The following is a 16,704-nucleotide window of genomic DNA, read 5'->3' as shown; positions in this document are numbered from 1 at the left end:
CGAGAAGCAAATCTCAGCCAATAGGAGGCTTGAAAGTGGAGTCGTCCCGCCTTAAGTCCAGGGGCCCAATAGGAAGCCCAGGCGGCGTGTTTGAAAGTGAGGCCAAAGAGGGTGGGGGAGCGCGTGCTGCTGGGAGTTGTTTGGAGGTTGGCGGCGCGGTGCTGAAGGTCCTCGGACAGAGCGATCATGGCGCACAAACAAATTTACTATTCGGACAAATACGACGACGAGGAGTTCGAGTACCGGTTAGTGCCGGCGCGGGGGCCGTAACGAGGTCGTGAGTTTGACAAGTGAGGGCGCGAGGAGTTAGTAATCTGGCTTGAAGCCACAGAATCAGCGCATGCGCAGCAGATTAACGGGACGGGTGTGAGCTAGTGAGAGCGTAGAGCGCATGCGCGCAGGGTAGGAGGCGGCGGTAGGAGAAACGGGGAGCGAATTTGGAGGGGGAGCCCTTGGGGGAGGCGGAGGTAGGCGTGGTTAGAGTGCGAGTGCTGACCACCGTCGCCTTGGAGGTTCCTGGCTCCTTCTCCACTTGATTGAGGAAGTTGACCTTGCCTTCTTGACCCTGCTTGCATCACGGCGACACCATCGAATCATAGAGCCTACTAGGAAAAGGGGGCAAAGGCGGAGCTCAAATTTCCCCCGCGTCTTCAGTGGAAGGGAGTTATGAAAGCCTGAGCGTATTGCTCATTAATTCATGGAAAGGGGCGTGGCTGTGCGGCGTGTGTGGGACGGGGACTTCGAGGAACGGCATAAAACTGGCCCGGAACATTGAGAAAAGACTGCCCATGCACCTCATCGCTACCCTTCAAATATTTGGGAGCAATTTAGGAAGCAATTCCGGAGTGCTTACAGGTTTCAGGTGTTCTGCTAAAGTGCAAAGATAAGCCAGGCCTAAAAGAAGCTGGAAATAACTGATTTCAGAAAGGTGCCACGTGCAGCTTGTGATGGAAGCACGTAGAGCTTGCCCAGGCTGGTGAAGACAGGAATCCCTCCAGAGTTTGCATTTGAGAAGTCCTGCATTCATAATTCTGGATTGGAGAAGTGTGGAAAACAAAGGGTTCTGCACATGTTGGCATTCCTCTAGTCTGTTACTTAAAACAACTTCCAAGTTTGTCTCTTGTCTTCTCAATTGAAGGACACGAAAAGGAAATTTGTGTTTCTTCTCCAGCCCGGTGCAGGGCTCGGCCCTCTAGAGAACTCAGCCTGTGCTGACAAATGTATTGACGGTCTTTATGCCTGGCCCGAGGGAAAAGACCTCAGGCCCCGCCCAAGTCACTTTCTTCCCCTCAGCTGTTTTACTCTACATCTGAATTGAGCTTCCCAAACCTCTGTGCTCAGAGCACTTTGCAGGGTTAGGGAGTGTCATCCCCTGGAAGGCGTAAGTCTTGGCAGTGGTATTTTGGTTTAAGAAAGGCTTTTGGTTTTTGCGTGTTTTTGTGTTCTTTTGGGGGGTTGTTTGCCGACTTAGGTATTGAAGCCAGTCTTTGGGCCAGGGGTTTGTTAGAATGTAAGCTATTTTCAAACATTTAGACTGGAAGTATATTATCTCTGTGGGGCCGGGGGTGGGAAATCTGTTACTAGCACAGAGAGAGCATTTAGTACATTTTCATTGAGCGTGATGAAGCCTATCTGGGTTAGCCCAAATCAAATCAGAGTAGTCACTTCTTTGCCATGAAAGGAGACTTATCCTTGGCTAGGAAAGCATGAAGTTTCCCAAAAGAAGTCTCATGGCACATCCCTTCAGAGTTAGGAAAATGAGATTGGGGATAGATTTTAGAGGATAAGACATTGACATTTCATCCTTTGTGATGGCTCTTCCACAGAGCACTCCATAATAGGCCTTTCTTCTCCACAAAATCACTGCTCTCCCTTCCTTACCAATTCTATTCAAAACCACCTTTAATTAGTAACACTGTATGCCATGGGGCCCCCATTATATTGTTTTAGGGTAATCAACTAGAAGACTAAGCCCGGGAAGGCAGAGGCAATGTATCATCAGTGCCTGGAATGTAGGTGCTCATTCACTTGGGTTCATGCATTCATTTGTACTTTCTTTACATACTTTTCTGAGGATTTACATAACTTGGCCTTTATTTCTAGCTGCCTCTACCCCACAATAAGATTACAGGAACTCCCTGCCATCAGAAACGATTTCTCTGTTCTTTCCTCTCTTGGCTTTGTATGCAGGTACTTGCCTAACAGACGGTACCCAGTACTGACACAAATTCCCCCACCTGCCCATGTTTCTGTTACAGGCATGTCATGTTGCCCAAGGACATAGCTAAGCTGGTCCCTAAAACCCATTTGATGTCTGAATCTGAATGGAGGAATCTTGGTGTTCAGCAGAGTCAGGGATGGGTCCATTATATGATCCATGAACCAGGTCAGTGCAATGGCTGAAAGAACCATTGGGGCTGCTTCACTGAGGGAATGAAGGAATGATAGCTCCCAGAGAAAGAGGGGGAAAGAAAGGGTGGTTTACTGGTTTCTTACCCCACCAGCCTTCTAGAAAAACTGGAGCGACCAGAAATAAGAATAAGAGTAAAGTATCTGGGAAGTTCAGAAATGACCTGTCAATGAAAAAACCTCCTTTTATATCTGATTCAGTCAAAGGGTACCCCTTTCTCGAAGGCCAGGTGTACCCTGGTAGAGTTTATGGCCTTTACTTCATTCTCCATCAAAAAGAGAATTCTTGGATGTGTTCCAAATAAGCCAAGGAAAGTGTATTTCTTGGTAAGACACCAGACACCAAGCTGCCGGGCAGAACGAATAAAGGACTTCCCGGGGCGGAACAAGCATAGCAGAAGAACTGATATTACCACTTCTGTCCTTGGTAGACAGGCCAGGCTGTCGGTCTGCTCCCAAGGCCATATGCTTACATCTTAACCGAGTTATAGAGATCTGAGCGGGCGATAGCTGGGAAATGGGAGCAGGGTGCCCTGTAGGTTGGGCACAGAAGGGTGCGGGCTTGTCTCTTAGATTTCACTCACTCTTTCAGAACCTCACATCTTGCTGTTCCGGCGGCCACTGCCCAAGAAGCCAAAGAAATGAAGCTGGAGAGCCACTTTGCAGCCTCAAGCTTCACACAGCGGTCCTCACTTGCTAACATCTTTCTGATAAAATTATGTTGCCTTCTCGTTTCTCATTTTGATATTTAAAAGATTTTAAAATACACTGTTTGGATGTGCTGGTGACTGCTTTGCTTCTGAGCAGAGCCAGCAGCACACGGCCCAGCCAGGGCAGGGCTCTTGGGGCTGCAGCCTCCGCTGAATGCGGCCCCAGAAACCACGGTGAGCTCTGTGTCCACCAGATCACACCTGGCAGATGGAGGAAGCACCTGAGAACAAGACCGTGGCTGTTCCAGGGACTGTGGAAACCTGCTGTTTTGGTTCCTGCCAGGTGTTGTGTGTATGGTGCTTTATGTTTCAATGTATTGGAAACTTTCCATTTTATTCAAGAAATCTGTTTCCTGTTCAAAGCCTTGATTAAAGAGGAAGATTTTATAATCCAATAACCTACTTGTAAAGCTTTTTCCCCCTCTCAGGTGAGCATCACATTCAATATCATGGTTCTGCTATCCCCTTCAGTCAGATAATGAGGCACCGCTCTTTGCTGATAATGATGTTTATTTCAACGTTCGGGTAGCTGGTTTTTAATCTCATCTGAAAAGCAGGCTTGCTGTCAAACATCTGAAATATATGTCTAACTACTGGCCGAAAATAGAGGTTATATAGGGATAATATCTCGTCAGAACAAATAAACAGTCAGTGGTGCTGCCCGTAACATAGTCCCAATATTGGGGGCGAGGGGAGGAAGGGAGGAGGCTAGCAGCCGGAGAGTGCGCCCCACTTCTTGCCCCACCTAAGGCTCAGGCACACCTATGGCCTGTTCACATTGGTTGGGGACTGTTTCCAGTGGTCCCCACTTTGAGCATTGGAATCACCTGGGTACTGATGCCTAAATCATTCTTAGAGGTGTGGACTCAATTGGCCTGGGGTGTGGCCCAGATGTGGGGATTTCTAGCATTCAGTGGCAGGTAGTTACAGCACTAACCTTTGAGAAAACAGGTGTAAATTGTAGCTGTTTAAGAAAACATTTCACCAAATCATAGATTCCCCTCTACTTTGAAAAATAACAGTAGTTTTGGGGGCGGCCGGTTAGCTCGGTAAAAACGCAGTGCTCTTAACAACAAGGTTGCCAGTGCGATCCCCACACGGGCCACCTGTGAGCTGCGCCCTCCACACCTAGACTGAAACAACTACTTGACTTGGAGCTGATGGGTCCTGGAAAAACACTTAAAAATAAGTACAACAGTAGTAGTAAGTAAGGGAGATTAATCTACCTACTTTCCCCTGTCTTCCATACATTTATTCGGAGAGCAGGGTTCTTGGAGTTTGGTCCCTGAACTGGTACCTTGGAAACTCATTAGAAATGCACATTTTGGACTCCAACCTAGACCTCCTGAATCAAAAGCCTGAGGGTTGGGCCCAGCGACATTTTACCAAGCTCTCCAGGTGATCCTGATGCTCCCTAAGCTTGAGAAACCACCGGTGAAAGACTGGACCAGAGCCGAGGTTCTGGGGTTCCTCTGGGGGGTATCAAATATCACCTTTATTACTAATAAAGACAACGGAACACACATGGCTTATGTCATTCGGCAAGCGGGGCTTTTTTTTTAGAGGTTCTTTTCATTGGAAAAAACAGGACTTATTACTTAGAAAGAATGGTCTAGAAGCCTGGCTCTGCCATTCACTTTAGTGTTTTGTCGTGGTTGTGTGGCATCTCACCTTTCTGAGCCCGTTGCCCATCTGTAAAATGGGCATCGTATTTACCTTACGTTTTTAGGACCGTAAACTGAGACCAGTCATGGTTCAGCCCTCCTCCAGATGACTGAATTTTAGACCTTTACTACAGAAAACCTAGTGCACACACCGGTATCATCAGCATTACACGCGAGCTTGTTACGTGCAGATTTCGGGCCCCACTCAAGGTCCCCAGATGATTAGGGTGAAGGTTTAAGAAGCACTTTTAGACCAAAGGCAACTGAAATGAGTAAGTTTGAGTCCAAAGTGGACACAGGGCACTCCCTAGGCGCTGCCCTCACTTGTACCTGCCAGACCCATAACTGGGAGAGGTGATGTTTAAACAAAGCTCTAGTGGAGCAAGGTGGGGCGAGACTTTTCCTTATCAAAGAGGTTTAGGTAATTCCCTTTATCGTTTATAACACAAAAGTTCCGCATACTGGAAGCTCACCTGCAGGATCTTCCTACCTCACAGGCAGTGCTGACAATTATTCTTGGTATCCCTCCAACTTCCATCTGCTATAATATAAAATTCCGATACCGTAGCAACCCCTGACCCCTTAGCCTAGAAATAGAGTCGTGGTTAAAGAAAACTGATAGCCACGCACACAAGCATTTGAATACAGAAGGTTAGAATCAAGCCTCCCTTTACTTCCAACAGCAGGAGGGAGCACCTCGAAATCTTTAGAGCACCTCCGAGCACCGCTCCTTTCGCTCCCCCCGCGCCCCCCGTCGTGCCCGGGAAAAAAGCCCCGCCCCCGGCTAGGGCCCGGCCCCCATATTTCCGGGTGAGGGTGCCCACGTGGTTGTCGCCAATAACAACCCAGCATTGCTCCCGCCCTCTGGCTAAGGCTCGTGAGCGACAGTCGACTTCACCAATGGACCCATGGAGGTAGTCTGAGCGACAGCCAAAATGACCAATTAATATGAGGTCGGTGTGGGTCTAAGGCGGGACTCTGAGTACGGAAGCTGCCCTAGGACAGGCGGAAAGGAGAGGGAGAGAACTGGTGAAAGGTGCCAGAGGCAGGTGAGAACGTGAGAGAGCTCAGTAGTCTGTAACGAGGTGGGGAGAGATGGGATTCCGGGCTAGAAAGGGTGTGGAAGCTTGCAGAAGAAGGCGGCTGAGTTCTGGTCGGGGTGGAGGGAGGGCACGCATTTAAAGGGGCCAAGGCCCTTGAGCAGGTAGACATTTAAAGGGACAGGGGCCCCACAGAAAAGAGACATTTAAAGGTGCCGGTGCCCAAAATAGAGCAGGCCCGAGGAGCCGAGCTCGGCGGACAGAAGACCTGTGGTAGGTTCTCGGGACAGCAGGACATTTTAAGGAGACTAGAGCCAAGCTTAGAAGACATTTAAAGGGGCATGGGCTGGGGGTTGAGAACACGTTTATTAAAGAGGCAGGGATAAAAGGAGTCGCTTGTCAAGGGCCAGGTGAGGAAGACCATGCACTCCTGCTCTCCCCCATTATATTTTCTGGCTCCTCCAGGTTCCCTCGACCCCGGACCCCCGTTCCCATGCTATGGCCCCCAGTGCCCTTTAGACCTGGCGGGACTCCCGTGTTTGCGACCCCTATTTGGGGGTCTGGGTGGCTACTGGAGGGCCTTGCAGAGGGGCAGAGAAGGCAGGACCATGGCATCTAGGGCCTCTGAACCTCCCCCAGGGCGCAGCGTGACAGCAGGCATCATCATTGTTGGAGATGAGATCCTCAAGGTGGGTCTGGGGCAGAAGGGGGAGGGGCGGGTTCTCCTGTCCTTAAAGTGCCTGCTCCGTACTGTTGAGGGAGGGTGAACCAGGATGGCCTCACCCCCACTTGCTGCACTAGGTTCCTGGAGCGAGTCCAAAATAGTGCTGGAAAAGTGACCCTCATCCTTTCAATTACTCAGTTGAAAAACTTACAGCAAAGGCTCTACGATTTGCCAAGAAGAGTGGGGGAGGGGCTTCATGAAGGACAGGCAGTCCAGCGTGTAAAGGCGGTACAGGCGCAGGTATTATTTAAGAGTTTAACCGATTTGAAGAGTGGATAAGTGAGATAAAAAGAAAGTACTACAAGGGAGCAATCCCTTCTGAAGGATCAGGGAAGTCTTACTAGAAGTCGTGGTAGGCATGACATTTGTGTCACGTTTGTAATAGTAATATTGACCCCTATGTTCTGAGTGCTTACTAGGGCCTGAACGTGGGCTTATTACATCACATATGTGACCTTACTGTTCCTCACAACAACCCCATGACGTTGGTACTTTTATTATAAATCTTACTTAGTAGATTATGAGACTGAGGCTCAGAGAGATTGAGAAACCTGCCCGAGGTAACACAGCTAGGAAATGGTAGAGGGCTTCCAACCTGATTCTTATTTCAGAGTAGCCCTTAACCACTAACATTCTGTAGAGCAGCAGAAGGACATGGGGCTGCCATGAACACACAGCCTCAAATGTTCTGCAAAAGAATGTGAACTTTATTCTGTATATGGTTGGAAACAACAAATGGCTTTTGAGTCCAAGAGTGATGCAATCACAGTGACACTTTCGGAAGGGTATTCAGGAGGCACCAGGCAGAGCGCTGTGCCCGGAGGCTGGGAGCCTGGCCAGGGGGCTGTCGCAACTGCCCAGGTGAAAGGTGCCAAGGACCTGCTTGGTGGCAGCAGGGGTCAAGAGAAGAGGGCAGACGGAGAGACATTTCAGAAATAGAGTCAACAGCATGAAGGGCCTGACTGGCTGTGGACGGTGTCTGGAGATGCCATTGACCGAAGGGACAGCGCCCCAAGATAGGGTGAAGCTGCCCAATAAGCAGTTGGAGCCAGGGGACTGAGACTGTCAGGATTGGTGAGGAAGTGGATAGAATTGATCATTGAATCCCTAAGCGTCGATGAGGTCAAGGCCACAGTGCAGAGGAGAAGGCCCAAGGTGGATGACACATCCCGCCCGACTCCATTCACACGCACCTTCCCGCCCTTGTGCCCAGTCCAGGCTTCTTGGCAGCCTGAGCTGGTGTCCCCAGAGAGCAGAGTGCCCCATCATCAGGCAGGTGCCACTTTCACCCCTGCCGCCTTTGCCCTTCATGCCACAGCACTGACTCTCTCATCTTCCTCCATCTCCGACCTCCCAGGGACACACTCAGGACACCAACACCTACTTCCTGTGCCGGACACTGCGCTCCCTGGGGGTCCAGGTGTGTCGAGTCTCTGTTGTGCCTGATGACGTAGCCACCATTGCGGCTGAGATCACCTCTTTTTCCAGCCGCTTCACCCATGTCCTCACGGCAGGGGGCATCGGTCCCACTCATGATGACGTGACCTTCGAGGCCGTAGCACAGGCCTTTGGGGATGAGCTCAAGCCACACCCTGAGCTGGAAGCGGCCATCAAAGCCCTAGGAAGGGAGGGCTGGAAGAAGCTGTCGCTGGTGCCCTCCTCTGCCCGCCTGCATTACGGCACAGATCCTCACACTGGCCACCCCTTCAGATTCCCACTGGTCTCCGTCCGCAATGTCTACGTCTTCCCAGGCATTCCAGAGCTGCTGCGGCGGGTCCTGGAGGGGCTGAAGGGACTGTTCTTAAACTCAGCCGTTCAGTTCTACTTGCGGGAGCTGTATGTGGCCGCTGACGAGGCCTCTATCGCCCCCATCCTGGCCGAGGCCCAGGCCCACTTTGGACGCAGGCTGAGCCTGGGTTCCTATCCTGACTGGGGCAGCAACTACTACCAGGTCAAGGTGACGCTGGACTCAGAGGAGGAAGCGCCCCTGGAGGAATGCTTGGCCTACCTGACAGCCCATCTGCCCCAGGGATCGCTGGTCCCCTACAAACGCAACACCGTGGAGCAAGCCAGCGAGGCTGTGTACAGTCTCGCAGAGTCTGGTACGGGCCTCCTGGGGGAGGGGGCACCCCAGGTCTCGGGAAAGCAGGGGCTGTCGGAGGCTTCCCACAAGTCCAGGACAGGGCAGAGAATAGCTACAGTCAATTTCATTCATTCTCCTAATAAATACTGAGTGTGTACCCACTTTCACCAGCACTGTGCTGGAGTTTGGGGGGCAGCTCACCAGGACAGCCCTACTCTAGGGACCAGTGCTTTACCAGGAACAGTAGATGTTAAACAGGTAATCGTGCATGAGATGTCAGTGACGAAGGGAGATCGGCCTGGATCTGGGGTCAGAGAAGGCTTCTCTGGGCAGGTGACATACCCGCTGAGTGACAAGGAGGATCGGGCCAGACCAGGAGTGGAGCAAGAGCACCCAGTGGGAGAGGGGGCCTGGAAGGGAGCGGCAGGAGGTTTAGGAGACGGGCCCCCGGGAGAAGACACTGAGATGAGGTGTGGCTGAATGGCAGGCAGGGAGTTGCGTCTGTGGGCCTGCTGGGCAGCAGGAAGGAATGGACTTCATCCTCGGGACCCTGGGAGGATCCTGAAGGGTTTGAAGCAAGGGCGTCGTGGCCCCCAGTGCCCTAGCGTGGTGTCTATCTGATGGTCTTTTCCCTGCCTGCCTGGCAGGGTCTCCTCTGGGGGACAAGGTGGCAGGGGCCCTGCGGACCATTGAGACCACCCTGGCTCGGTACAGCCTCCCCCAGCTCTGCGTGGGCTTCAACGGGGGCAAGGACTGCACCGCCCTCCTACACCTCTTCCACGCAGCTGTGCAGAGGTGAGCCTACCCCCTGGAGGCAGGAGCCCAGAGAACCCCAGGTACCTGATCTGCCCCCACCCTCTAGCTCCCTAGCCTAGGAAGCAGGGAAGAAAGGGGCTATCTGGCTGGGGTCTGAGAGGGAGGTAGCCAGAGCGACCTCTGTTCCATTCCCCCACCATATTTATTGGGCCCCTGACACATGCCTGGCCCTAGGTGTGGATGAGTGAGCAACCATCCCAAACCACAGGGAGGTCCCGGTCCTGTGGGGAGGTGAGATTAACCTACCCGAAACAGGGATGTGGGCGCCATATTTGAGAGGGGAGACATCCGAGCGGGCTTCCCAGAGGAGATGGGCTCTGATGGATGGGAAGGACACGGAAGGGGGAGAGAAGGGTGTCCGTCCTGGGGGTCCAGGAGAACGGGGCAAACTCTGGGAAGCATTTCCTTGCCCGTGCTGACAAGCCTATGGATTCTCCCGCCCCCCGCAGGAAATGCGCTGAGGTTCAAGAACCCCTCCAGATCCTGTATATTCGCAGCATCTCCCCTTTCCCTGAGCTGGAGCAGTTTCTACAGGACACCATCAAGAGGTACCCGGGGCCTGGAGCTTTGGGCTCCAAGATGGGCTCGGCAAGGCCCATTTGTAACCCTCACGCCTCTCCCTCCCTCAGGTACCGTCTGCAGGTGCTAGAGGCTAAGGGCGACATGAAGCAGGCCCTGAGCCTGCTGAAGGCACGGCACCCCCAGCTGGAGGCCGTCCTCATGGGCACGCGCCGCACGGACCCCTACTCTCGCAGCCTCTGCCCCTTCAGTCCCACCGACCCAGGCTGGCCCTCGTTCATGCGCGTCAACCCGCTGCTGGTAAGGCAGAAGGGGCCTGACCGCCTTCGGTGTCGTGTCCCGCCTTCGGTGTCGTGTCCCGTCAGTCGCTGCTCCCTGGCTTCCCGAGGTGGGACGTGGATGGAGGGGCCCCATCAGCCCAGGGAGGCTGTGCTATTTGTTCAGTCAGCCTTTTGACCAATATTACTGAGCACTAATTCAGTGGCAGGCGTCGTCCTTTCACTGTGGGCAGAACAACGTCTTAGATCTCTGCTGTCCAGTATGGTGGCTGTTAGCCATTTATTTATCCTGAAACTGTACTGAATGAAAATGAAATACAAATGACGAAAAAAAACTCTGAACGATACGCACCTTGTTTTAAGTGCCCACCGTATTAGCACAGAAAGAATATGTCCATCACTGCGCGAAGCTCTCCGGACAGCGTGGGCTTCCACAGATAGCCCCTCCCTGTCCTCCTGGAGCCCACAGGCCAGCCGAGCGCGAGTTGGGAGTGCACGGGGCACAGAGCGAGACGTACCCGCCAGTCGTACCCGCCAGTCGGATAGCAGGCCCTCCCTCCAAGGGCCCCTTCCCAGGCAGCAGGGGGACAGTGGGATAGGACGGTATTTGTGGCTCTTGTCTGACTCTCTGACCTCCCAGGACTGGACCTACAGAGATATCTGGGACTTTCTGCGTCAGCTGTTTGTCCCGTACTGTATCCTGTATGACCGAGGGTAAGCGTGTTGGGGGAAGAGCCTGTGTGGGGAGGTGCGGGAGCTGGGATGGGGCAGCCACCCCACCACACACTCGCCCTCTGTTCTGGCTCCAGTTACACGTCACTGGGGAGCCGGGAGAACACGGTGCGGAACCCAGCCCTGAAGTACCTGGGCCCAGGAGGACAGCCCACTTACAGACCAGCCTACCTCCTGGAGAATGAGGATGAAGAGCGCAACTCCCGCACGTGACCTCCCAGCCCTGCCCCCTCCCCCCCTGCCCTCAGCAGGGAGGCTGTCCTGGAGTGCAGCCTCTCAATAAACTGTGCCTCTCGTGAGCCTGTTGCTCTTGCTGTGTCTTCCTGCTCCAGGGGGTGGGAGAATCAGAGTGGGCCAGGCCCTGCCAGCTCTGAAGTGGCAGAGCTCAATCCGGCATAGGGTGGGGGTGGGGGTGCAGCATAGGCTGGAAAGGAGCTCTGGTTGGTGATTCTGAATGCCAGCCTCAGCAGGAGCCCACCAGAGGGCGGAAGTAGGGAGTTGTGCCAACCACTGGGGGTAAGGGCAACCAGGCAGGGCACCTGAGGTTTCGAGGCCTAGGCTGGAAGAAGGCAAGCTGAGCTGGCCTGGCTGTGGACGGTGACAGATGGAGTGGCCAGGCCCTCCTCCTCCTACTAACCCCACCCCTCCTCCATCTCCGCATAGGGGCTGACTCAGCCCGTTCCCCAGCCCAGAACCTTCCCTGTGCTAGACCCTGGGGCCTTTGTCCCTGTAGTCAGGAGGTCTGAGGGGGTGGGGACAGTTGATAAAAGGCTCCAGAGGCAGCTCCCACACCCTTGCTCAGAGCTGCTGCCCACAGGCAGGCCCGGACTCAGCCCCTAGCCCAGGCCCTACCCTTCTCCCTCAGAGGGGCCCTGCGAGATGCTGGCCTCCAAGGGCCAGTCGTGAAGATGGGCACCAGGTGGGAGGGCCTGCAGCGGACCCTGAAGGAAGTCGCCTACATCCTCCTGTGCTGCTGGTGTACCAAGGAGCTGCTGGACTGAAGGCGCCAGGGCTGGTATTGCTCAGGTGGGCGGAGTAGGGCAAGCAGCAGGCACGGCTGCAGCCTCTGGCCAGAGCCTGCCTCTCAGCTTCCCATTCTCTTCTTCAGCGCCCAGCCCAGCCCCCATCAAGACCCCTGGGGCCAGCTGCACCTGACCAAGGATGGGCCACAAACAATGAGTGAAGTGTGTCTCCTGCTTTGAGGCGGTGCCATCTGTCAGACCTGCCTCATCTCTGGGCCTCCATTCCCAGCCCCTACCTGGTGGACCTCTGTGCACAGGAGCTTGGCCTGCTGGCTGGGACCCCAGTAAGACTGCAGCAGGACCTGGCACTCCTCCAAGCTTGGCACAGTGAGCCCCCCAGCCCAGATGGTTAGTCTTATCCTCTTAGTGCCAGGAATGGGACTGCCCCCTAATGCCTCTGTTTGAGAATCACTGAAGTATATATATAATAAATAGGCCTTGAGGCCATAAGTTCTCAGTGTCTAAAGAGGAATCAGAAAAAGTCAGCACTGGCAGGGTCTTGTAGTCAGGGTGCCGACCAGGGAGGGAAGGAGGTTGTCCCAGATGAAACTGAGACTGAAAGCCAGCTTTCCTGACTCACTGGTGCCTGTTGGGGGGGGGGGAGGTGAGAAGGCCAGGTTCCTCCCAACTTGTGGGTAGGGAAGAGTCCAGCTTGGGTGGGGTCTTTCGTGAGGCCCTGTGCGTTAGGATGGGAACGCAAACGGAACACGGGGTCTGGCCAGCGCCTGCCTCTGAGGATCTTAGGGACAAACCTGGGCTGAGGCTAGAACCCAGCTCATGGAGGAGGTAAGGGCCCTGCTCCTCCACCTCACAAAGCTGCAAGAGAAAGGGACCTCTGTGGCCACACAGGTCCCTTAGGCTTACGACAGGACACAAACATCCAGGAGGAGCAGAATCATCTCTTCACGTCCCCCTGGCAGCCACCAACACGTGCTTTCCCTTATTACTGCCAGTGGTGGGTACACACAAGCCATGCTTACAGCATGCTTACTAACGTGCCCACTCACAGCCCCCACAACCTCAAAGCCAGCCAGAGGGCTTGTTCAGTGTCCCTGAGATTGCTTGCTATCAGTCCCTGGCCCTTCTGTTCTCTCCTGTGGAACTGACCTGGAGAGGGTACGTGGGACCCTCCCCCCACTCCCAGGTTTCAGCTTTTCCTCAGCCTTCTTCTTGGTTAACTCCTTTGTCTCTGGGATGATTTTATTTTTCTTTTTGTAAAGGTAATAATATATGCCTAGAGTAAAAGATTCTGGTGGTAAAAGGCAAGTTTCCCTCCTACACCTATACACCTATCCCTCAGCCCCCCCCCCCCGCGGGTAACCATGGCTACCAGTTTCTTGGAGAGCATTGGAGAGCTAGTCCCTGCATACTGCATTTTCCTTCATTCATTCATTCGACAAATACTATAGTGCATCTACTATCATGCCAGTCTGGATGCTTCGGATACGCTGTGAACAAAAGAGATCCTTGTACTCGCCGAGCTTACATTCTGATGGGTGGAAACAGAAAATAAAACATAACCATAAAAAATAAGTAAAGAGGGGGTGGCCGGCTAGCTCAGTTGGTTAGAGCGTGGTGCTGGTAGCACCAAAGTTGCTGGTTCGATCTCTGCATGGGCCACTGTGAGCTGCGCCCTCCTTAAAAATAAATAAATAAGTATAGAGATGTTATTGGGTGATAGGTGCGATGGAAAAAAGGAGAAGGCTGAACTGGGGGTGGGAGTGGAGGCAGGTCCCAGAGGGCCTGGTAAGCCTTGGTAAGAACTTGAACTTTGATACTGAGGGAAAGGAGGAACTACTGCAGGGCGCTGGGCATAAACTGACTTTTTATGTAAAAGGCTCACAGTGGCTGCTGTGTTGAAAACACACGTATGGAGAGCAAGGGTGGAAGAGGACAGACCGGCTAGGAGGTCATGGGCACAGAGAAGTTGATGGCTCAGAGCAGCCTCAGAGATGACACACTCCACACACCGCTCTGCACTTTGCTTTCTCCCCTTTATATACCTCCTACAGGATTCCACATCAGTACATTTAGAGCCTGCCCTTTCTTTTTTACGGTAGCATAGTACTCCAACTCAAGATGCTTTCTTATCCCTGGCTGCTCAACAGCCCTCTTAGGCATCCACAAAATGTATGTCAGTGGTCTTGCCTGGTCTCTTCAGAGCCCCAGGGCACAACAGTGAGAAGAGATAAGGTCCTGAATCCAACCAGAGAGAGGTTAGTGGTGGCAGTGGACACAGAATGAACCTGCCCATCTGAATCGGGGGCTCCTCCTTTCCCCTCCCACTTATAACCTGCTCCCTGCTGGGCCAGCTCTAGCCTTTCCCTGGCCTTCTGCCTCCTTTTCCTTTTTTAGACCCCCACTTCCACCACGCTGGGCAGTGCCCAGAGGTATACACTGGAGTCTGAGAGTTCTGAGCATGAGGGCCTTGACCAGCAGAGATGTCTAGCGAAGACCCCTAGGGAAGTGGCAGCAAGAGAAAGGCAGGGCCCAGAGCTGTGGCCTGTGACTGGCCCCCTGGAGGGGAGCTGAGGGACAGAAATAGAGACTGCCATGGCCCAAGGAGATTGTCAGAGCCGGAAAGAGGCCCTGATGTGGAAAGACTGAGGACAGGGATAGGGAGAATAACAAAACCTTCACACTGCCCTCTGAGAGCCCCTTTTGCACTACAAAGTGCTTTGAGCCTCACAAAAGTCCACTTCAAAAGTAGGCAGAACAAGGGTAATTATCGCATGTTAACGTAAAGGAAACAGGCCCAGGGAGGTGAAGTGACCCATCCAAATTCATACCCACAGCACACTGCGACAGCGCAGTCATTTAGTGAACTCAGGTATTCTCATCTCAAATTCAGGGCTTCCCTCAATTAGCCTGGGGATGGTGGCCTGAGGCGGGACCAGGCAAGCAGAAATGTGGAGGGGACTGCCACCCCCATTCTGCACCCACTCCCTGCTCCCCTCCCCATTTTCACTGAATCTGCACAGGCCCAGAGGTGGTTCCCTGGTCTACACCTCCGGATTCTTCTAGGAGAGAGAGCGGCGGCAGCTTTCCTGCAGTGTTCTCTCTCCACCTGGAGCGGACAAATTACTGTCTCAGGAACTCGCTAGTTGGGTGTGGCTGGTGACGGGGTGGCTGTAAAGGGAAGCAGAGTGCCAACACTGGGAGGGATGGGTAAGACCTCATCTACCCCTCGGCGCTCCTGGGGAATGAATGGGCGGGGTAAAATGGGGAAGGAGACAAGGCAGAGCTGGAAGCGACCCCCAAGGAGCACAGCCTGAGGAGGAGCGGCCTGATACCAGGAATCCCAGCTGATTTCGTCGGGTCTAAGACCCTCGATGGTGTACGAAAGGCAGGTCTTGGGAAGAGGTCTGAGGAGCCGCGCGCTTAATAAACGACATAAGAGCAATGATTTGGGGATGGTCTCACGTTTTCCCACCAACACTGAGAGGCGGTTGGAAAGGGGTGAGTGGCACTTGTTTCACTAGCGCCAGAGCGCACACCTCCAAGGACACAGGCTCTTATTTGCATCTTGTTTGCATATGAGTTATTTTCCCTTCAATTAGAGGTTCCCAGCCACTGTCTCAGTTACTCCCAGCTGAAACTTTATTCCAGTTTCGGGGGCGTACCCATGCTTCCAGCCATTCTCTGGCCCCTCTGACCTTTAGCTCTCCATACCCTTCCATATTTCGCCTTCAGCTCTGTACCTATGCCGGCTTCAAGGCTGCGCCCCAAACTCCTCGCTGGGTTCCAGGAGCCTGGGGGCCTGCGCCGCCTGGTGGCTGGCGGGAGGGAGGCTGACTGCAGAGGGGTTCTGATTCGCCTGCCCTGGGACGTGGAGTTTTGGAAAATGTTCCCCCGAGCTTCCTGAAGCTAAATTTATCTCCCCCCCGCCCCGGGGGGCGCAGAGATCCCCGAGACGATTAGCGCTGCGCCGCAGCCCGCTTGCGCCAGGGGGCCCCGGAATAGGCGCCGAAGTTATAAATAGTGCCGCCCGCAGGTGTGGGGGGAGTCGGCGGGAGGGGGGCAACCCTGGCAGCCACGGCCCCTTCAGGTGGGTTGGGCGGTCGCGGTGGGGGGCGCCGGGGGACGGCGGGCGGGGGGGCTGCGGTCTGAACGCCCCCAGCGGTTTCCTGGGCGGCGGGTTTTTCGAGGGAAGCGGAGGCAGCCTGGGGAAGGGGGGCAGCGGGGAAGAGGTGGGCGCCTGGCGCGGGCTGACGCTCCGCTTCCAGCTCGGCCCCCCACATTCCAGAACAGGCCCCCAGACCCACTCACTCAGGACCCCGCCCAGGCAGAGCCGGGCTGGCCTTCCCGCCAGAAGACCTCTCTCCAGGCTCTGCAGGCATCTAACTCCTCTGCGGCTGCCCTTTGGCGCACGTGGCCCAGCCAGCCGTCACTGTGACTCGCTGTCCCCCGTCAGCCCCAGGTATCAGTCCTCCCTAGGAGGGTTAACTCCCAGCCGGGGCTTTTATCCTTCTCTTTGGTTCAGCACCTCACTCTCCGTGTATTCACCCCCCTCCTGCCACTTTCCCCCCAAATTAAGGTCTAACTGGTCGCCTGAAGATGTACGTTAGAACGTGCAGATCTGGGACGCTCCCCTATCCCCACGAGGCCCCTGCAGGCCCCACACCTGCCCTCCGGTTCCCAATTCCAGTCCGGGCCTGGGGGCGGGGCGGGGGTGGTGGCAGGCCCCAGGGGCCCTGCCGGGGTTTC

The 16,704-nt window shown here is 54.3% G+C and overlaps 3 protein-coding genes across 5 annotated transcripts; all 3 read left to right on the top strand.

The window, feature by feature from the left end:
- The first annotated feature begins 117 nt into the window (after nt 1-117).
- Nucleotides 118-3,512, top strand: CKS1B (CDC28 protein kinase regulatory subunit 1B). The gene is made up of 3 exons (XM_081025512.1): nt 118-245; nt 2,259-2,386; nt 3,002-3,512. Exons 1-3 carry the CDS (start codon nt 187-189, stop codon nt 3,052-3,054), a joined length of 240 nt encoding a protein of 79 aa, XP_080881638.1. The 5' UTR covers nt 118-186; the 3' UTR covers nt 3,055-3,512.
- A 2,243-nt stretch (nt 3,513-5,755) lies between these two features.
- Nucleotides 5,756-11,274, top strand: FLAD1 (flavin adenine dinucleotide synthetase 1). Of its 3 annotated transcripts, none has more exons than XM_081025290.1 (8): nt 5,756-5,832; nt 6,289-6,512; nt 7,905-8,649; nt 9,278-9,425; nt 9,896-9,994; nt 10,076-10,265; nt 10,884-10,957; nt 11,053-11,274. In XM_081025290.1, the coding sequence occupies exons 2-8, from the start codon at nt 6,432-6,434 to the stop codon at nt 11,186-11,188; spliced, it is 1,473 nt and encodes a 490-aa protein (XP_080881416.1). In that variant the 5' UTR covers nt 5,756-5,832; nt 6,289-6,431; the 3' UTR covers nt 11,189-11,274. The 3 variants fall into 3 exon arrangements, with proteins under 3 accessions (XP_080881416.1, XP_080881418.1, XP_080881417.1); XM_081025292.1 differs by having other exon boundaries at nt 5,825-5,868; XM_081025291.1 differs by having other exon boundaries at nt 5,825-6,096.
- A 155-nt stretch (nt 11,275-11,429) lies between these two features.
- LENEP (lens epithelial protein) lies at nt 11,430-11,976 on the top strand (the record flags this gene model as incomplete). The annotated part of the gene is made up of 2 exons (XM_081025254.1): nt 11,430-11,491; nt 11,778-11,976. The coding sequence occupies 2 exons, from the start codon at nt 11,430-11,432 to the stop codon at nt 11,974-11,976; spliced, it is 261 nt and encodes an 86-aa protein (XP_080881380.1).
- Nucleotides 11,977-16,704: the final 4,728 nt, after the last annotated feature.

The sequence above is a fragment of the Rhinolophus hipposideros genome (genome assembly GCF_964194185.1).
Source record: "Rhinolophus hipposideros genome assembly, chromosome: 19".
Taxonomy (NCBI): Eukaryota; Metazoa; Chordata; class Mammalia; order Chiroptera; family Rhinolophidae; genus Rhinolophus; species Rhinolophus hipposideros.
Note: the sequence above shows the minus strand (reverse complement) of the source record. Positions and strands in the feature narration are given on the sequence as shown.

What these genes read in the sequence shown, in the direction of transcription:
- CKS1B (XM_081025512.1), top strand. Translation starts at nt 187, where the DNA reads ATGGCGCACAAACAAATTTACTATTCGGACAAATACGACGACGAGGAG. An exon ending in GACGAGGAGTTCGAGTACCG is followed by an intron (nt 246 to 2,258) that starts GTTAGTGCCGGC and finishes TTTCTGTTACAG; the next exon opens with GCATGTCATGTTGCCCAAGG. An exon ending in TTATATGATCCATGAACCAG is followed by an intron (nt 2,387 to 3,001) that starts GTCAGTGCAATG and finishes TCACTCTTTCAG; the next exon opens with AACCTCACATCTTGCTGTTC.
- FLAD1 (XM_081025290.1), top strand. Translation starts at nt 6,432, where the DNA reads ATGGCATCTAGGGCCTCTGAACCTCCCCCAGGGCGCAGCGTGACAGCA. An exon ending in TTCCACGCAGCTGTGCAGAG is followed by an intron (nt 9,426 to 9,895) that starts GTGAGCCTACCC and finishes CGCCCCCCGCAG; the next exon opens with GAAATGCGCTGAGGTTCAAG. An exon ending in TGTATCCTGTATGACCGAGG is followed by an intron (nt 10,958 to 11,052) that starts GTAAGCGTGTTG and finishes TTCTGGCTCCAG; the next exon opens with TTACACGTCACTGGGGAGCC.